General features: G+C 38.4%; 1 protein-coding gene across 3 annotated transcripts in view; it reads left to right on the plus strand.

The window, feature by feature from the left end:
* EFCAB5 (EF-hand calcium binding domain 5) overlaps positions 1 to 19,847 on the plus strand; it is a 105,700-nt gene that overhangs the window by 40,536 nt on the left and 45,317 nt on the right. For all 3 annotated transcript variants that reach the window (XM_024737269.1, XM_024737267.1, XM_024737268.1), the window contains exons 8-9: positions 655 to 722; positions 9,880 to 10,035. In XM_024737269.1, the coding sequence (XP_024593037.1) occupies positions 655 to 722; positions 9,880 to 10,035 (224 nt within the window). The remainder of the gene's footprint in view (positions 1 to 654; positions 723 to 9,879; positions 10,036 to 19,847) is intronic.

Raw genomic sequence — 19,847 nt, forward strand, 5'->3', positions numbered from 1 at the left:
AAAAAAAAAAAAAAAAAATCTTTTTATGTACCAGCCCATAATAGGCAGGAAGAGTTATTCTTAGAAGTAGAAACCAGTGTATTAATTCTTTTATCATGAGCTTTCATACAATTTATGTGTCCTAGTAAGGTCAATAAGGATCATGTAATTGTCATATCAAATGGAGGTTTAAAAAAGTCTTTATTTCAAGTTTTGCTGTTTATATTTTTGTGTTATTTGAATCTTTTACCAAAAGAATATATTCATATTTATTTAGTTTTTAAAATATTAAAGACAAAATTAAGTATTTAAAAGGAAAGTTTGTGGAAGTGTTGTGTTTTAGGACCTTCTAGCATAAATGCTAGCATAAACCAACACAGATATTTTTGCAGTCTTTTATACTATTGATGAGCCTATTTATTTCTGCTTTATCTTGACATGGTCATTAAAAATGTAGGCATGTTCTTTTTAGTGTTTGAGTTGCTTAAATAGAAGTCAGGAAAAATAATAATTTTGTAGTAATTGGAATGTTACCCAACTATGTATCATTTACTCTATTATAAATATTGATGGACATTAAGAATTTTATGTTCTTTTGGAGTACTGTGATATGAATATAAAATATGAATGTATCACAACCAAACTATCAAATAACCTTTGTTCCATAATTAAAAGCATGCTGCCAACAATTGGATATTGCTGATTCAATGGAACCAAGACTGAACAAAATGGAATTTATAGAAGTAAGTTACATTATTCATTATTTGAATCAAATTATTTTGCCAGTTTCAGTTGTCTTTTGGTGGATGTCACACATACATTAACTTAAATGAAAACATAAAAACTTATTTTATCGATTCTAAGATGTACACTTTAAAATATGTTAACCCCTCTGAAGTTAGGTTACATCTTATAATCAAAGGCATGTTGCAACTTCTTTCAGTCAGTGGTACTCATGATGTGTGTGAAAAACTTCCACTGACACCTTCGGGTAGGGCCAAGAAAAACCAGCTTGTTATATTCAGTGAAATCTGGTTCTACAAATAATAATGAGGTTTCAAACTTACAAAGCATTTCCTATGGGCCAGGTGCTGTCCAAAGCTATCCATATATTAACTCAGGTAATCTCAGCAATCCTTATTCCTACTTTTATAGATGAAGACACTAAGATACAGAAAAGGTCAGTAACTTGTACAAGGTCTCAAAATTAGTGGAGCTAGGGAAATTTGTATTCAGGCAGTTTGGCTTAGAAGTCTACACAAAATTACACCTGAGAAAGTATGATTCTACTGTAGTAGAATAAGCAAAAGAAGCAATTTAATAGTACCAGGGTCCTAAGTCTTCTACAGCCTGCTTCTATATTTTTTCATGTCTCTCCTCTAATTCCCCTTGTTTTTCTCTGAGTCCCAGAGTCAAGGTAACTTTCTCCTCCTCTCTTATACCCTGGCTCCATGGAAGGTGATGACTATGCACTATATACAATTTCAAGGTTCTGTATGAAAGATTTCTGGAATCCTTGAAATGATTATCATACAGATAAGTATTTGTCAATCCTGTCTCAATTATGTTCTGTTTTCTTACATTCTGTATTTGTCTCTTTGGCATCCATTAGTCACAGGGCCAAACTAATGGCCAAAGTTGTTTATATGTCCTCTGTGATCCAGAGCACATATTCTAAACCACCTCCTTATTTAAATCTCACTCACCAAACCAATAATTCCCCTGCACTAAATCAACCCAGGGCCAGATACCAGATAACTAGGGACTGCCCCTGTACCCCAAGGCCTGCTGAGATTATTCAAGCTAGCCAATCCTAAACTGTTTACTCTGCCCTACCTTGCCTTTCCTGAGGAAATCCCAATAACGGCTCTGGCCTAGGCTTTCCACTTACTCCTGCTTCTGCCTCCAGACCCAAACCTGGTGCTCCCTCTGTGGCTTTGCATGGCATGACATGCTCCCTTCTCTTGGAAACTGTAAATAATAAAAAAAATCTTCTGTCAGTGACATTAGCTTCCCCATGCCAACACTCAGCCATCTCCATAAACTATTGGATTGGCTAAAAACTTCTTTCGAGTTTTTCCATAACCCAAATGAACTTTTTGGCCAACCCAATAAAATCTTGTGAGCGCAAATGAGAAAAGTTACTCAAAGAAATATATGCAGAAGAATAAACTATAGTATTTAAATGGTTTAGAAAAAGTCAAGGCTTTATCACTTTAATGTAGTAATAAATGTAACTTAAATTTCTTTGCAAGACACTGATTCTAGATGCTACTTGCCTTTTTGTCTTATACTAGTTTCCCTAAAATGGGGCAATTTAGAAAATTTTCTTATTTTTTAAAATATATAAGTAATACTATATGAATTTTATGGTATGTGAATTATATCTCAGTAAGAAAGTAATATTCAGTTTAGAAAATTAAAAATAAAAAGTATAAAGAAGACAAAATTTTTAATCCATAATTCATTTTAATGGAAGCATTATAATATAATTATTATAATTTATTTAATCATTTATTTATTGTTGGACATTTCTCATTATTCACTATAAATATGATGATTAACATCTGCATATAAACTTTTGTTTACAGCTTGATGTGGACTGAATTATGCCCCCTGCAAATTCACATGTTGAATTCCTAACCTTCCCAGTGTGATTTTTTTTTAGTAGATAGGGCTAACAGAGGTAATTAAGGTTAAATGAAGTCATAAAGGTGGAGTTCGAATCCGATAGGATTGATGACCTTATAAGAAGAGAAAGAGAGAGACCGCTCTCTCTTTCTACATGCATGCACTAAGGAAAGGCCATGTGAAGACATAGCAAGAAGGCAGCCATTTGAAACCCAAGAAGAGAGCCTTCACCAGACACCAACCCTGTTGGCACCTTGATTTTGGACTTATCAGCCTGCAGAACTATGAGTAAATACATTTCTGCTGTTTAAGCCGCCCAGTCTGTGGTACTTTGTCATGGCAGCCCGAGCTAAGACACAGTAATTTCCTTAGAATAGGTTCCCAGAAAGAATTACTAGGTCAAAGAATAAACATTGGAAGGATTTGGGTATCTATTGTCAAACTGTGCTTTTGATTATACTGATTTGTTCTCCCATTAGCAATATGTGAGAGCTTTCGAAGCACCATATTCTCACCAATAGTGGGCATTATTGCATATAAGAAACCTCTGCAATTTAATGGCATTTTATTTTTTAACTTTTATCTTTTTGATTACTAATGAGGTTAAATATTTTTCTGTGCAATTAAAATGTTTTTCTTCTGTGAATTATCTGTTCACATCCTTTGCCCATCTTACCTATTGATGTTTATTTTTTCTTATGGAATTGTAAATGCTCTTTATGTACTAAAGACATTACCGTTTATGCTGTAAATTGCATGTATTTTTCAAGTTTTTCCAATTGTTTAAAAAATTTAATGTGTTTTCTAACTTCCAAAAACGTTTTTTTTGTGTGTGTGGTACACGGGCCTCTCACTGCTGTGGCCTCTCCTGCTGCGGAGCACAGGCTCTGGATGCGCAGGCCCAGCGGCCACGGCTCACAGGCCCAGCCGCTCTGCGGCATGTGGGATCTTCCCAGACCAGGGCACGAACCCGTGTCCCCTGCATCGGCAGGCGGACTCTCAACCACTGCACCACCAGGGAAGCCCTAATTTCCTGGACTTTTTGAACTCCATGAATTCCCTTTCTTTTGGTAAAGAATTTCCTAATAATCTGTTTCAAGAGAAGTCTGAGAGATAAGTATGTCTAAATTTTTCTTGGTACATTTTAAGGCAGAGATTACCTTGAGTTGTCAAAAAGTACCCATAATTTTTTTTGATAATAGTCCCTCAAATGGCTGTATGCCCCTCTCCAAAAAAAGTTTCTGTAGGTTGATTGGTTGTTTGGAACTTGAAATCCATTTTCCAAATAGAAGTAATATTTTATATAGTGGTCGGGGTCCTTGTTTTCAAAGTTCCTGAAATGGAGTTCTTAATAATCATTAAGTAACTATTTCTGTGGGGGAAAGTGCTACCTGAAGAAGAGGGCATCACCATGCACTACCAGGGAAAGGAACTTCCTTATTTCTAATCCATTGGTGATGACTATATACAAGACCTTTAGTATGACAAGGTTCATGGAGTAAAGGGTAAGGATGGCCTCAGGTAGAAGAGAGCCTCCGAAGATCCCACAGTGAGGAACTGAAGGAGGCTGTCCTCTTATCAATGCAGATCATCCTTTACCACCTCTGGAGGGTCCAGAGATTGACATACTTCTATTTCTACTGATACTAGCAATCGGCCCTTGACTGATGGATGTTCTTTCCCTGATGCAGTTTCACAGTTAGTCCCCTAAACCAGGGTTCCCCAACCCCCAGGCCACACAGCAGGAGGTGAGAGGCCGGAGAGCCAGCGAAGCTTCATCTGTCGCTCCACATCACTTGTATTACCGCCTGAACCAACCTCCCTCCAACCCCCCGCCATGGAAAAATTGTCTTCCACAAAACCGGTCCCTGGTGCCAAAAAAGGTTGGGGACTGCTGCAACTGTTGCCTCAAAGTAATACAAAGTATAGATTTCTCAGACAAGAGTGAATCCTTTTAAAGAACTATTCTCTAGGGGTATGTGGCCTACTTATCAGTTCTGCTCACTCTAGGCACCAGAATCTTGACTCAGATTGTCATTTGTGTTCACCATTCCCAGTTATTTGTAACAAACGTTTAGGTGTTCTTTATCTTGTAATTATCTAAATACAACAGAAGTATAAAGAATGGGTGAATGCATACCACAGAATAATAACTCTCTATATAGTTTGCTTTATGTTTGTCCCAGTGGATTGGAGATGAAAAGATGCCACAGACACAACGGCTGCAAAGTTTTGTTTACAGATACTTACAGAGAAAGTTTGTTAGATAAAGCAGGATACAACACAGCATGCTTCCAGAGGATCCCTCGAGTTCCCCACAGGGATTAGACTATTGGCATGAATCAGAGTAGAGGGTTTCAAACCATCCTGGTTTGCCTGGGACTGAGGGGTTTCTCAGTATATGGGACTTTCAGTGCTTAACCAGGAAAGTTCCAGGCAAAGTAAGTCAGTTGGTCACCCTAATTGAGGAGCTTACTTTGCTTACTTTGCTTTTCTTTGTCCTTATCTCCCACCTGATCATTGTGGATGATCTCCACGTATCTACCTGCTCACCAAGGACAAGTGAAAACAACCCAACACCTTCCTGTTTACTGTGGAACTGGCTAAGGTTGAGGGTCAGTTTCCCAGCAGCATCCTTCAGTAGACATAGGCTTCAAGCAGTCTGAGGTCTACACCTGAATTATAAAGTGGGCTTAAGAATAATTATATACAAAACTGCAATTTACTATACAGTGGGATTCAGATGTTAAGTTTTGATTCTGCCACACTGAGGAACCAGTGTATCCCTTGGCCAGGTGTAAATAAGGGCCAGGCCTCTGTCTAGACTCTCTTTTATGGGATTCTTTGTTCTTGCTCCAAAGTGGTCTGCTTTGAGATGGTCACTTCCTTATGCTCAGTTGTTTTATATCAATCAGACAGTCTGAGGCCTTCAAACTGACATAGCTCAAAGTTTAAACTTTAAATAGAGAGGCTTCATCAGCTGTACCCAAAGATTGTACTTTAACATATTCTACTAAGTCCAGGCTGTGCATTTTCCTTGAGATGGTATGCATCTGAGTGGCTTTCTATTCTCTCTAGTTCAACTGTATTTTGTAATTTTTGTTTGTTTTGTTTTGCTCATTTTGTTTTCCATGTGCTTTGAGCTATGGCAGAGAAGGACAGAAGATGGAAGAATGATGGCTTTGGGAGAGGTAGAGGCAGCAATATGTTGTGAAACTACCTGAGGAAACCTTAGGAGGAAACAAGGGAATTTTAAGCCAGGGAAATGGGAGAGCCTATGGTAAACTATCCTCCAAGTTGGTGTGTGTCTTCCCAGGTGGTCTTCAACTGTAAGAAACACACAAATCAAGGAACTGTCTGATCAGCAATTCCTTATTGGTTGTATTAGTTTGCTAGGGCTGCCATAACAAAGTACCATAGACTGGGTGACTTAAAAATCAGAAATTTAATTTCTCAGTTCTGGAAGCTAGAAGTCCAAGACAAGAAATTGGCAGGGTTGATTTCTTCTGAGAGTTTCTCTCTCCTTGGCTCGTAGATGGCCATCTTCTCCTTGTACCTTCACGTGGTCTTCCCCTCTGTACATGTTCAAATTTCCTCTTTAAAAAAATTTTTTTTTTGGCTGCACCGTGGGGCTTGCAGGATCTTAGTTCCCTGACCAGGGATCGAAACTGTACCCCCTGCAGTGGAAGCATGGAGTCTTAAACAGTGGGCTCCCTGCCAGGGAAGTCCCAAAATTTCCTCTTTTTTTAAGGGTACTAGTCAGATGAGGGCCCACCCTAGTCACCTCATTTTAATTTAATTACCTCTTTAAAGATCCTATCTCAACATACAGTCACATTCTGAGGTACTGGGGGTTAGGCCTTCAACATATGAATTTTGGGGGCACACCACTAAACCCATAACGTTGCCTAAGCCACCTTTCACCAGTATGGGTTAGACTGTGTGTTTCAGTCTGTCACTTTTAGTATTATTGGATATTAAATGAGGCCTTTGTTCAATTCATTTGTTAAGCAAAGTTTTTAAAGATCAGAACATTTTTCTGCTTTGTTGAATATATAATTAGCATTAATTGTTTTTAAAAGTTCCCTGTCTGAGACTGGAAAGCTAATTTTCTGCCCAAATGCTATATGAACATATCACTTCTTCAATGATAGATAGCACATATACTATGTGTATTTCAATATTCTATAGTTCTTGCTTGCAGACATTTCTGAAAACGTTATTTACTACCAAGGCTTCCAAACAAAATTTGGAAATTAATACCTAACATAAATAGTTTCCAAACATAGTTTTCTTCCTACTGCTCTCAGATCACCTACTTCATCAATCTTCCAGTATGTCTATAATTAAATAAGTGTGAATCCCAAGGCTGTAGAATCTAACAGTAGCTACCAACCTGTTAAGTGTGACATTTACTGCATTCTCAACATTTTGATTTTCCTGTCAGAAAGGAAAATCTTAGAATTCATTACGTTGGGATCCAGCACACACAGACAACTTAATTAAGTACAGTTTTAATGTTTAACAGCTCACAAAGTGATTAAACTGAAGGATATTAGTAGTTAATCATATTCTTAAATTCATCTAAGCAATTATTTCAGGACTTATGGATATTAATTGACGCATTCCTTGGGAGGATGTGAAAACACAAAAGCTACCATATGTTTTCATTTTTTCTGTTTTTACAAGAGATACTGGCAAACTGCTATAATTGTTCTATTTGGAATTTGATTTGTAGTTCATTTGGCATCTGGTTGTCTTTCATGTCATATAGCCCATGCTTACGGAACATGCTCACTCAGAAAAGCCATAGGCTATAAATCTAGAATGTTAAAGTGTCTCTTGGAGAAACAGTTAAACTAATTCTTGATTTAATAGCATTCCCACAGCCAGAAAATTCATATGGCTTTGAGGTCAATTCCCAAAAGCTTAATACAAAACAAGATGAATCTTTTCATGAATCAGTAATTTTTATTTCAGCATTAGAGCACTGAGCCACAATATTGCCAGAAAATGTCAATTATTCGGTAATTCTACCTTATTAGTAATTTAGAAAAGTACCTACTATTCAAGCACAAAGTCATTAAGGATTGAACAATAGGACCTTAGAATACTGGTATACTTAGGACCAATTGCCTTAGACCATCTAATTCAAACTTAAGTGAGTTTGAGCATAAGAATCACCCAGAGGGCTTCTAAAAACAGATTCTAGTTCTCACTCCAGAGTTTCTGATTCAGTAGGTTTGGAGTAGGGTCCCCAAATTTGCATTTCTAACAAGCTGTCAAGGGACCACACTTTGAGAACCACTGATCTCATTGAGTTTTTCCTTCTAAAATACATATGTCAGCTGAGAGGACTTTTATTTTATAAAGAAAACCTTCCTGATCAATTTCTTACCTAGCTCAAAAGGAGACAAGAGCGATGGCTGCAGAGAACTTATTGCATGAAATACCTATACTCTGTACATATACAGGGTCCTCTCCATGACCCAGTGAGATAGCGACTGTGGTAGCTATTAGGGAACAAATTAAGGAACTGGGAAGTCCAGCGACTCATCCCAGGTTACTCAACCAGTAAATATGGGAACTGGGATTTGACCCCAGACAAAATGTGAGGTCTTAACCGGTATACTATTCTGCTTCCCAAGTAACAGAAAAGAATTAATTATGCTCATTAATCCATCAAGAATAATGACAATTATGTTGTTTAGGCAGTTAAGGAAATGAAATATTTAGAAAAGCTCCTTTGCTCTGCTTAAATTTTCCTCTTTTGATCTCTAAGCCAGTTGAATGATGGTTTATGATTCATTAGCATGGATTCAAGTCTAATATATCTCTTACGTAATACATCCTAAATTTGCCTATATGATATTAATGAGGAAGTGAAATATCGACTATAACCTTCATTTCAAAGATTATGTCAATGAAATATGCCAACAAAATGTTCCATTTCAAACAAACTGTATTAGTTGTTATTCTTTAATTTTAAGAAACAGGAACCAACCTGAGCTAACATAGCTGAAAATGCAATGTGCAGAAAGCAAGGGCAGGAATTTGTTCTGGCTTCAGGAAGAGACTGGAATAGGGAGTTGGAGAACATCAAGACTCTTTTCTCTCTGCTTTTTGTTTCATCTGTCTCTGTGTACAGACTTCTTCTGCATCCTTAGTTCACATGGAGAAATCTGGCCTCCCAACAAATCTTAAGTTTACATTCACAGGTCCAGGCCCTCTCAGAGATCAATTGGCCATTCCCCAGTCCTAATTCTCAATTCACAGTGTAGAGAATCTGAATGAGTTTGTTTAGGATAAGTATCCTCCCATGGCCCAATCATTTCTAGCTATGGAAGCAGGGTCATTCAGTACAAATTTGACTGCCACTGTGCTTGGGGCAGAGGAGGAAATCATTGACTTGTGAGGTAGGCTAACACCTAAAGAGGAGTCCACTCAGAAACTCTTCCAGTGGTTGATACACTGCTCTCTATCACAAGGTACTTACAGTCACGTGTAGATCAAGATTGTAATGTTCCTGACCTATCAAATTAGCAGAAATGTGGAAAGCAATACACACTGATGATGAGGCTGAAGAGAAACAGCCACTCATACATTAGTGGTGGGAGTGCAAAAGGGTACAAGCCTGAAGTCAAAACCTACCAAAAGTACAGATGCGTTTACCTTCTAAGCAAGCAATCCCACTTCTTGGAATCTATTCAACAGGGCTCAAGAGGAATAGCCCAAGAGCATAGGTGTTTTCAGATTCTAGACTTTCAAAAGAAAAAACAAATCATGGACAAAGGATACTTTATTGCAAAATCAGAATATAAAAAAACCACCCACTCTCCCCATCCCTTCACTCCAATAATTAAATGTAGCCAGTCTTGGAGCACACATGCTCTTATATCCCCTACATCAAAAGAAAAACTACATTCAATTTTTAGAGCTATTCATTTATAGGCCACATTTTATGACTGCTGCTATTTCATACTGTGAGGTTAAAACTGCTCCCATATAAAACTGATGTGATCTAGAGGGAAATTGTTCCAAAAATATCTAGTCCCGCTTGTATATGGTGTTGGGGACTGTATTGACCACCTCTCTACAGCATAGCCTTGTATAATAACACTAACATGAAAATGCTTTATCTAAGTGACAAGCAAATGATATGGAAAAAATTGCAGTCAATAATTTCACGCACATCAACTGAATCCTTGGAAAAAATCCAAGTAAAGAGCACGGTTTAAAATCAATCATTTATCCTCTTTTTCTCCACAGTTCATCTCTTCTCACATTGCAGGCTTTAAAAGTGAAATGTTTGAGGAGCTCCTTAAGCACCTTTGCCACTGTGCAGATGAATTCAGGGAGGTTATAAAAACTGACATGCGGAGACAGATGTTTGCTGAACTCTTCTTACATTGTGACCGTGGGAAGGTAAGGTAAGACCCTTAAAGCAGTGCTTCTCAAACTGTTTGTTATGAAGGACCCGTTTTTAGGTTGTTGTTGGTGGTGGTGATGGTTTTAATATCCAACCTGTTGTGGACTGATGAAAATGGATTACTAGGAGGGAAAAAGGACATACAAAATACAATTCACGCTTTATTATCAGATTCAAATCTGATTTATTATCATTTACTTTCTCAAGTTGCTATAACATTCTAGATGTTATTCTCAATTTCTGCCTTTTTCATCACAGATTACCGCTCGAGTGGCACTGTATTTCATGATTTATAACTTGTCCCTAAGTTTCTTTCCCATTCTTAAGAACAGGTTGCTTAGAATTGTTTTTGTTTACTCTCTTTGCTGGTGGCTTCCTATAGAAAAGAGCTGCTGGGAATAGAAAGCCTACCACATTTTATTCTGCTTCTTAAAAACAAGAAACATTTATATCAAAAAGTATTTCTAGAAATAGGATTTGGGAAGGCACTAGTGTGCCAGGATACCAAATGGATTTGCAAAAATAGATACAAACTTTACTGAAATATATTTGTTTATGAACCTTATATTTATTTGTTTGTATCCCCATGTTACTGAAAAGATTTAAGCAAGCTTATAAGAATAGATAAAATACAACAGAATAACATGGATTAAAAGTAGGGTGAAAGAAGAAAAAAATAAGAGGCAGGATACTAAGTGAAGCTGGGAACAAAGCCCAAAATGCATACCAGAATGACCTAAATATTTGCTCTGGTTGTCTACAGGTCTGAATCTAATCTTCCTAGTAGTGAATGTGAAAGGGAAACATGACAAAACACACTATTGACAATGCTTTTAAGATAAATATAAACTGGAGCTAAGAAGAAGTGCAAAAATTTGGGATAAAAAGTATAGTCAGGAGTTTCTTCTGGAAGTACCCATTAAAGGGGCCCTAAGTGATGAAGTGAACATCTTTATGCTGGACGTACAATAAGTGAAAAAATGACTTCATTAGAACAGTTTCTTTCCTTTTTTTTTTTTTTTTTTTGCGGTACACGGGCCTCTCACTGTTGTGGCCTCTCCCGTTGCGGAGCACAGGCTCCGGACGCGCAGGCTCAGCGGCCATGGCTCACGGGCCCAGCTGCTCCACGGCATGTGGGATCCTCCCGGACCGGGGCACGAACCCGTGTCCACTGCATCGGCAGGCGGACTCCCCCTGTGCCACCAGGGAAGCCCTTTTTTTTTTTTTTTTTAAATTTATTTATTTATGGCTGCGTTGGGTCTTCGTTGCTGTGTGCGGACTTTCTCTAGTCACAGTGAGTGGGGGCTACTCTTCACTGCAGTGCGTAGGCTTCTCATTGCGGTGGCTTGTTGTGGAGCGTGGGCTCTAGGCACATGGGCTTCAGTAGTTGTGGCACAAGGGTTCAGTAGTTGTGGCTTGTGGGCTCTAGAGCGCAGGCTCAGTAGTTGTGCACACAGGCTTCGTTGCTCTGCGGCATGTGGTATCTTCGCGGACCAGGGCTCGAACTTGTGTGCCCTGCATTGGCAGGTGGATTCTTAACCACTGCACCACCAGGGATGCCCAGAACAGTTTCTTAAAACCACCTTACCTGTAGGTAAATGATACCACACCTGACCGCAATTCAGAAAAAGCAGTTCTTAAAGGAGCCAATGCATTACAGTCTAGGTTCTCAGATACCTACTAATTTGGCTTGTCAAGAATATATTTTATAAAATCTGAAATGTCTGTGTGTTTTTCAGGCAATCCTTGAAAATTGTTTCTTTTAACAGAGCTAATAATAAATATTGGGTAACATGGGTCAAGATTTTACTCCCTGACAAATGCCTGGAGAACAACTATTCTCTGTTGGCCAACTTAATACCAACTCATGTGCAGTACAAAACATTACCTCACATAGTGGGATATCCCACACAGTGGGATAATATTTAGAAGAGTAACTCAGGTTTGCTTATGCTTTTTGCTTTTCTTCCCATCGTTCAAACAATAGTTATGTGCTGATCTTCGAAGGAAGGTAGATACAGTCTAGAGTAAAGAAGTTAATTGAGTTTCTGAATATTTTCAGCGAGGAGCTGAGACAAGAGTTCAAAAGCCTCTACTTTCAATTGAAAATACTGGGATCTTGAGAAAGAATGGAGAATCATAGGGTGAAGAAGAATGCAAAATATGACATCAAAGCACTTTTTCTGTCAGTGGGAAGTTGTGACCAGCTGATGGGAGAAGGAGGTTGGAGGGGTTGTGACTACTGCTTAGGGGTTGCCTGGATCCCTAAGTCAGAGTTTATATCTGATATTACACCCTTATACCCCAACCAGGGTTGTATGTTGAAGGCAACATTATAGACACTTAGAAATTCCAAGTAGGTTGAGGAGAAATTTAAGAACACCAGGGCTTATGCGTCATTTCCTGGATGTAGCTCAGAGACTGCAAGCTTCATTGAGAAGTCCTGAATGCAACATGGCACTAAAGAGGAAGGTTAGCCACTGCAGAAGAAGGGGTCTAGGTGGATGAGCCTGAGGGTAGTCCCACTCCTGTGGCTAGAGGAAAGATAATGAGTGTTCCTAAATACCTGTGTGTGAAGGGGGTGGGTGTGCAGAGAAGATGACAGTAAAAGTTCTGGAAGTACCCCCAGGAAGTGTCTAATACTTGAAGTTGGGACAAGGAGAACCATGGGCATTAACAAAAAACACCAAAAAAAAAAAAAGGCCCACTTCCAAATGATTCAGTGGGATGAACTCCATATGGTCAGAATCAACAAGTACTACTGGCACTGAACTAATTGCCCCTTTATTTGATGGTAGGACACTGTGTAAGCCCCCAAAGAAAAATGGGAAAAGGATATGAACATAGAATATGTAGAATCACTGCATACTCAACAGATGAGCAAAAACATTTTAAAATTACAATACCAAAAATAAATAAATAAAACAAAATGATAATACCTATTGCTGGTAGGGATAGAGGAAAAGCATTTTCTCAAACATTCCTGGTGAAAATTTAATAGTATAGTATCTTTGTAAAGCGATCTGGATATACCTATTTAACTAAAAATTATACACATCCTTCAACCAAGTGATCCCATTCCTGAAATTCTTATCCCAAAGAAATAAAAGCACCAGTAGATAGAAAATACACGTACAAGGATGATTCCTGTGGCACTGTTTACACATGAAAAAGAGAGAGAGAGAGAGGGAGAGATAAAGGGAATGTTTATCTGTAGGGAAATGGTTTTTTTTTTTGCGGTACACGGGCCTCTCACTGTTGTGGCCTCTCCCGTTGCGGAGCACAGGCTCCAGACGTGCAGGCTCAGCGGCCATGGCTCACGGGCCCAGCCGCTCCGCGGCATGTGGGATCCTCCTGGACCTGGGCATGAACCTGTGTACCCTGCTTCGGCAGGCGGACTCTCAACCACTGCACCACCAGGGAAGCCCGGGAAATGGTTTTTAAATGAGGGTACATCTACATCTTGGAATATCATGCAGCCTTTAAACAAATTGAATAGATCTACACCAGCTGAGTTGGAGGATTTTTATATATTATTAATGAGTAAAAAAAAAGTAAAAGATAGAGATATATGTAATAAAATCCCATTTTTGTAAAGCAAACAAAAATGTACATATACATAGGTACACATGTTTGTATATCTATAGCTACATGAGCCTAGAGAAATGTTTATAACAAGACATGTAGTTAACTGGAATGAGGCTCAGAATCCACCATTCAGAGTGGTCCTTAAAGGCAGAAAGTCTCCTCTGAGATATTTATTCAGTTGAAGTTTTCAGAATTAGGTACAGCATTAAAAAAAAAAAAGCAATACTACTTCTTAGTCAGAGGATGCTATTAAAAATATATATTGGTGCTTCCCTGGTACAACAGTGGTTAAGAATCCTGCTGCCAATTCAGGGGGACACGGGTTTGAGCCCTGGTCTGGGAAGATCCCACATGCTGCAGAGCAACTAAGCCCGTGTGCCACAACTACTGAAACCAGTGAGCCACAACTACTGAAGTCCACGCACCTAGAGACCGTGCTCCGCAACAAGAGAAGCCACCGCGATGAGAAGCCCATGCGCAGCAATTAGGACCCAATGCAGCCAAAAATAAATTAATAATTTAAAAAATACATATATATATATTACATATATATATATGGAACCATGCTTTGTTGAGTGAGGAGCAATTATCTTTTAAGTGTTAACCAGGATCTTGAATCCACAGTGCCATCCACTAGCTTCTTGTTTCAACCAGCCATGTTCCAAATTAAACCCCTAGAGATAAAAAATATATATATGTGAAATTAAAACTTTACTACATAAGATTTGCATGAAATTAGACACTGAAGAAGAAAATATTAGTAAACATAAGGACATAGCAATAGAAACTATCCAAACTGAAGCAGCGAGAGAGAAAAAGAAAATGCCTGAGTGGTTATAAAAGACTTTTCTCCTCATTTAAAATGTTATTTAAATGATCATTTACTCTTTGAAGCAAAACTAATAATGTATTGTGAAGTTTACAATATATGTAGAAGTGAAATGTATGACAACAATAGCAAAAATAATGGATGGGAGAAAATAGAAATAAGTTTCTTACATTAGGCATAAAGTATATAATATTATTTGAAAGTAGACTGTGATAAGATAAAGATGCATAATGTTAAATTTTAGAGCAATTACTAGAAAAAAGAGAGGTATAGCTATTAAACCAATTGTGGCAATAACGTGGAATATTAAAATATAATCAAAAGAAGGCAGGAACGGGGCTTCCATGGTGGTGCAGTGGTTAAGAATTTGCCTGCCAATGCAGGGGACACGGGTTCGAGCCCTGGTCCGGGAAGATCCCACATGCCATGGAGCAACTAAGCCCGTGTGCCACAACTATTGAGCCTGAAAGCCAAAATTACTGAGGCTGTGTGCCACAACTACTAAAGCCTGCAAGCCTAGAGCCCCCGCACTGCCACCGCAACAAGAAGCCCGCGCACTGCAACAAAGAGTAGCCCCCACTCTCCTCAACTAGAGAAAGCCCACACGCAGCAACGAAGACCCAACACAACCAAAAATAAATAAATTTATTTTTTTAAAAGGCAGGAAAAGAAGCAAAAAAAGAAGGAGAAGGAGAGAAAGAGGAAGAAGAAGGAGAAGGAGGAGGAGGAGAAGAAGGAGGAGGGGGAGGGGGAGGAGGAGGAGGAGGAAGAAAGAAGAGAGAAGAAATGGGACAAAAACAAACAAAAAACCCAAGTAGCAAGATGGTCTATTTAAAGCTAACCATAGTGATAATTAGTTAAATGAATATGGGCTAAACACTGCAGTCTAAAGACAGAGATTGTCAGGCTGGATAAAACCAATATAAAGATACACATAGTTTAAAAGCAAAGGTATGGAAAAAGATAAATCTTTTGGCTACATTAGTATAAGACAAAGGAGCCTTCAGAACAGGAGTATTACCAAGGATTAAGAGGGCTACAGTATAATGATAAAGGGGTCAATTTGATAAGACATAATAATTCTAATTGTCTATATACCTAATAGAGTTTCAAAGTACATGAAGCAAAAAATGACAGAACTGCAATTACAATTGGAGAATTAAACACTACTTTCTTAGCAGTTGATAGAACAAGTAGACAGAAAATCAGCGAGGGTATAAAATACTTCAAAAATGCTGTCAACCAACTTGACTTTGAGTGTTATAGAACATTCAACTCAACAACTGCAGAAAAACACACTTTTCAGTTGCACTTGAAACATTCACAAAGATGATCACATGCTATAACATGAAACAGATCTCGATAAATTTAAAAGAATTAAAATCACACTGTAGGGCTTCCCTGGTGGTGCAGTGGTTGAGAGTCCGCCTGCCGATGCAGGGGACGTGGGTTCGTGCCCCGGTCCGGGAAGATCCTACGTGCCATGGAGCAGCTGGGCCCGTGAACCATGGCCGCTGAGCCTGCGCATCCGGAGCCTGTGCTCCGCAACGGGAGAGGCCACAACAGTGAGAGGCCCGCGTACCGAAAAAAAAAAAAAAAAAAAAATCACACTGTGTACGCTCTTTGACTACAGCAGAATTAAGTTAGAAATCAATAAGAGAAAGATAGTTGGAAAATCCCCAAATATTTAGAAACACTTCTAAATAACCCATGAGGAAAAAAGAATCACAGGAGAAATTAGGAAATATTTGAAACTGAGTGATAAGTAAAACACAATGTAATAAAATTAGAGAAATGCCACTAAAGAAGTACTTAGAAATTTATAGCTTTGAGTGCTTATATAAGAAAATAAGATCAGTCTAAAATAAACAAATGGGGCCTAATTAAACTTAAAGCTTTTGCACGAAAAAGGAAACCATAAACAAGACAAAAAGATAACCCTCAGAATGTGGGAAAATATTTGCAAACGAAGCAACGGACAAAGAATTAATCTCCAAACAGTTCATGCAGCTCAATATCAAAAACACAACAACCCAGTCAAAAAGTGGGCGGGGGCTTCCCTGGTGGCACAGTGGTTGAGAGTCCGCCTGCGGCTGCAGGGGACACGGGTTCGTGCCCTGGTCCGGGAAGATCCCACATGCCGTGGAAATTCGGGGAACTGGGATCCCACATGCCGCGGGGCAACTAAGCCTGCGCCACAACTACTGAACCTGCGTGCCTCAACTAGAGAGCCCACGTGCTGCAAACTACAGATCCCACGCGCTGTGGAGTCCGTGCACCACAACTAGGGAGAGAAAACCTGCACACCACAATTAGAAAAGCCTGTGCCACAACTAGAGAGAAGCCCGCACGCTGCCAACGAAAGATCCGCATGTCTCAACGAAGATCCTGTGTGCTACAACTAAGACCCAACACAGCCAAAACGGCAACGAAAGATCCCGCGTGCCTCAACTAAGACCAGACGCAGCCAAAAAAAAAAGGAAGGGAGGGAGGGTGGGAGGGATGGAGGGAGGGAGGAAGGCAGGAAGGAAGGAAGGAAGGAAGAAAATAAGAAGACTCCGCCCTTCCACTGCAGGAGGTATGGATTCAATCCCTGGTCGGAGAACTAAGACCCTTCATGCCGTGTGGCATGGCCCAAAAATATTAAAAGAAAAAAAAATTTTTTAATAAAATAAAAAATAAAAAGACAATGAGGGAACATTATGAACAACTTTATGCCAATAAATTTGCCACCTAGATTGAGTGGACAAATTCTCTGACAGACACAAATTACCAAGTCTGGCTCGAAAAGAAATAGAAAACCTAGATACTCTCATATGTATAAATAAATTAATGTCATTAAAAACCTTTCCACAAACAAAACTCCAGGCCAAGAGGCTTTATTGCTGAGTCCTATCAAACATTTAAGGAAGAAATAATTCCAGACCCACACAAAGTCTTCCAGAAAATAGAAGCGAGAACATTTTCCAACTCATTTTATGTGACCATGATTATTCTGATATAAAAGCCAGACAAAACTATCTCAAGGAAAAAAAAAAAAGACCTGTAGGCTAATATCTTCCATGAGCAAGATACAAAAATATTTAAGTTAATTTTAGCAAATTACTTCAGCAATATATTAAAAAGGTAATATATTAACATCAAGTGGAGTGTAATCCAGGGATGTAAGATTGGTTTAATATTCAAAATTCAATCAAGGCAATTAACCATATTAAGAAACTAAAAAAAGAAAAACTATATGGCCATCTGACCAAATTCAACACACATTCATAATTTTTTTTAAAAACCTCTCCGCAAACTAGAAATAGAATTTTTTTCAAAATGTTAAGGAGCATCCATGGAAAGCCTACAGTTATACTTAATGGTGAAAAAATTAATGATTTCTTCCTTATATCAGGGACAAGGCAAGGATGTCCAGCCTCACCCCTTTTATTTAACATTGTAATGGAGGTACTAGCCAGTGAAATAGGCATGAAAAGAAAAAGAAATCCTCTTTATTCAAGGTTACATGATCTTCTATGTAGAAAATCCTAAGGGATATAAAAATTGAATTCACTAGAACATATACATGAATTTAGTAAGGCTTCAGGACGTAAGGTCAATACATACAGATCAATTGTATGTCTATATACTAGCAATGAGCAATTGGAAAATGAAAAATTTAAATGCCTATATCACACACATGAAATACAGATAAATTGAACAAAGTATATACAATACCCATAGACTAAAAACTACTGAACATTACTGAGAGAAATAAAAAACCTAATTCATTGAAGAGACCAGTCCTCATTTCTCTCAGAGACCATACTCATGAATCAAAAGACTCACTGTGTTTAGTCAGTTCCCAAATTGATCTATAAATTCAGCACAATTCCAATCCAAATCCTAGTAAGCTTATTTATAGAAATTGACAAGGCTAATTTTAAAATGTTCATGAATTTCAAAGGATGCAGAGTAGCCAAAATATTTTTGAAAAAGAACAAAGTTGGAAAATTTACACTAGCTGATTTAAGGATTTAATATATATCGACAGAAATCAAAACAGCATGGTATTGGCATGAGAACAGACAAATAGATCAGTGGAACCAAATAGCAAGAAATGTAACCACATGTACATGGTCAGTTGATTTTCAACAGAGGTTCCTAGGATAATCTTTTCAACACATGGTGCTGGAAAAACTGGCTACCGACTTTGGGGTGGGAGGGGCGAGTTGTACTCCAAGCTTTGCCTCACACCAAACATAAAAATAAGCTTGAAATTGCCTTTAGACCTAAATGTTTAAAATCACAAACTTCCAGAAGAAAACATGAACCTTAAAGGAATATTTGATAAAATAGACTTCACCAAATTTAAAATTCTGTTCTCTGAAAGACACTATTGAGGAAATGAAAAGACAGCTATAGACTGGGATAAAATATTTACAATAGATTTAATGACAAAAGTTGTGTGTCCAGAGTGCATAGAGGACTCCTACATCTTAATGAAACAATCTAATCAAAATGCCATGGATTTTTTTTTTAACTTTCAGGAAAGAAGATATATGTATGTCCAGTAAGCACATGCAGATATGTTCAGTGTCAATAGTCATAGAGAAATGCAAATTAAAACCACTATGAGATAAAAATTACACCCACTAGAGTAACTAAAATTAAAAAGCCTGACAATACCAAATGTTGGTAAAGATGTAGAGCAACCAGCATTCTCATACATTGCTGATAGAAATGGAACAACCACTTTGGAAAACAGTTTGGTGGTTTCTTTCTTTTTTTTTTTTGGCCACACCACACAGTTTGCAGGATTTTAGTTCCCCGATGAGGAATTGAACCCATGCCCTGGGCAATGGAAGCACTGGGAGTCCTAACCATTGGACCTCCAGGGAATCCCCAGTTTGGTGGTTTCTTAAAAAGTTAAACATATACTTACCATATGACCCATCAACCAGCAATTCCACTCTGAGATATTTACCTAGGAGAAATAAAATGGAATGAGAGAAATCTGAACATATGTATACCCAAAGACATATTTAATGTTCTTAACAGCCTCATTCGTAACAGCTCGAAACTGGAAACAACCCAGATGTCCATAACTTGTGGATAAACACACGGTAGTATAGTCACACAGTGGAATTACTACTCATCAATGAAAGAGAATGAACTACTGATATATACTATAACGTTGAGGAATTTTTTAAATATTATGGGGCTTCCCTGGTGGCGCAGTGGTTGAGAGTCCGCCTGCCGATGCAGGGGACGTGGGTTCGTGCCCCGGTCCAGGAAGATCCCACATGCCTTGGAGTGGCTGGGCCCGTGAGCCATGGCCGCTGAGCCTGAGCAAAGAAGGCAGTCACAGAAGAGAACACACTACATGATTTCATTATATGAAAATCT

This window comes from Neophocaena asiaeorientalis, unplaced genomic scaffold (genome assembly GCF_003031525.2).
Source record: "Neophocaena asiaeorientalis asiaeorientalis breed wild unplaced genomic scaffold, Neophocaena_asiaeorientalis_V1.1 scaffold129, whole genome shotgun sequence".
NCBI classification, from domain to species: Eukaryota; Metazoa; Chordata; class Mammalia; order Artiodactyla; family Phocoenidae; genus Neophocaena; species Neophocaena asiaeorientalis.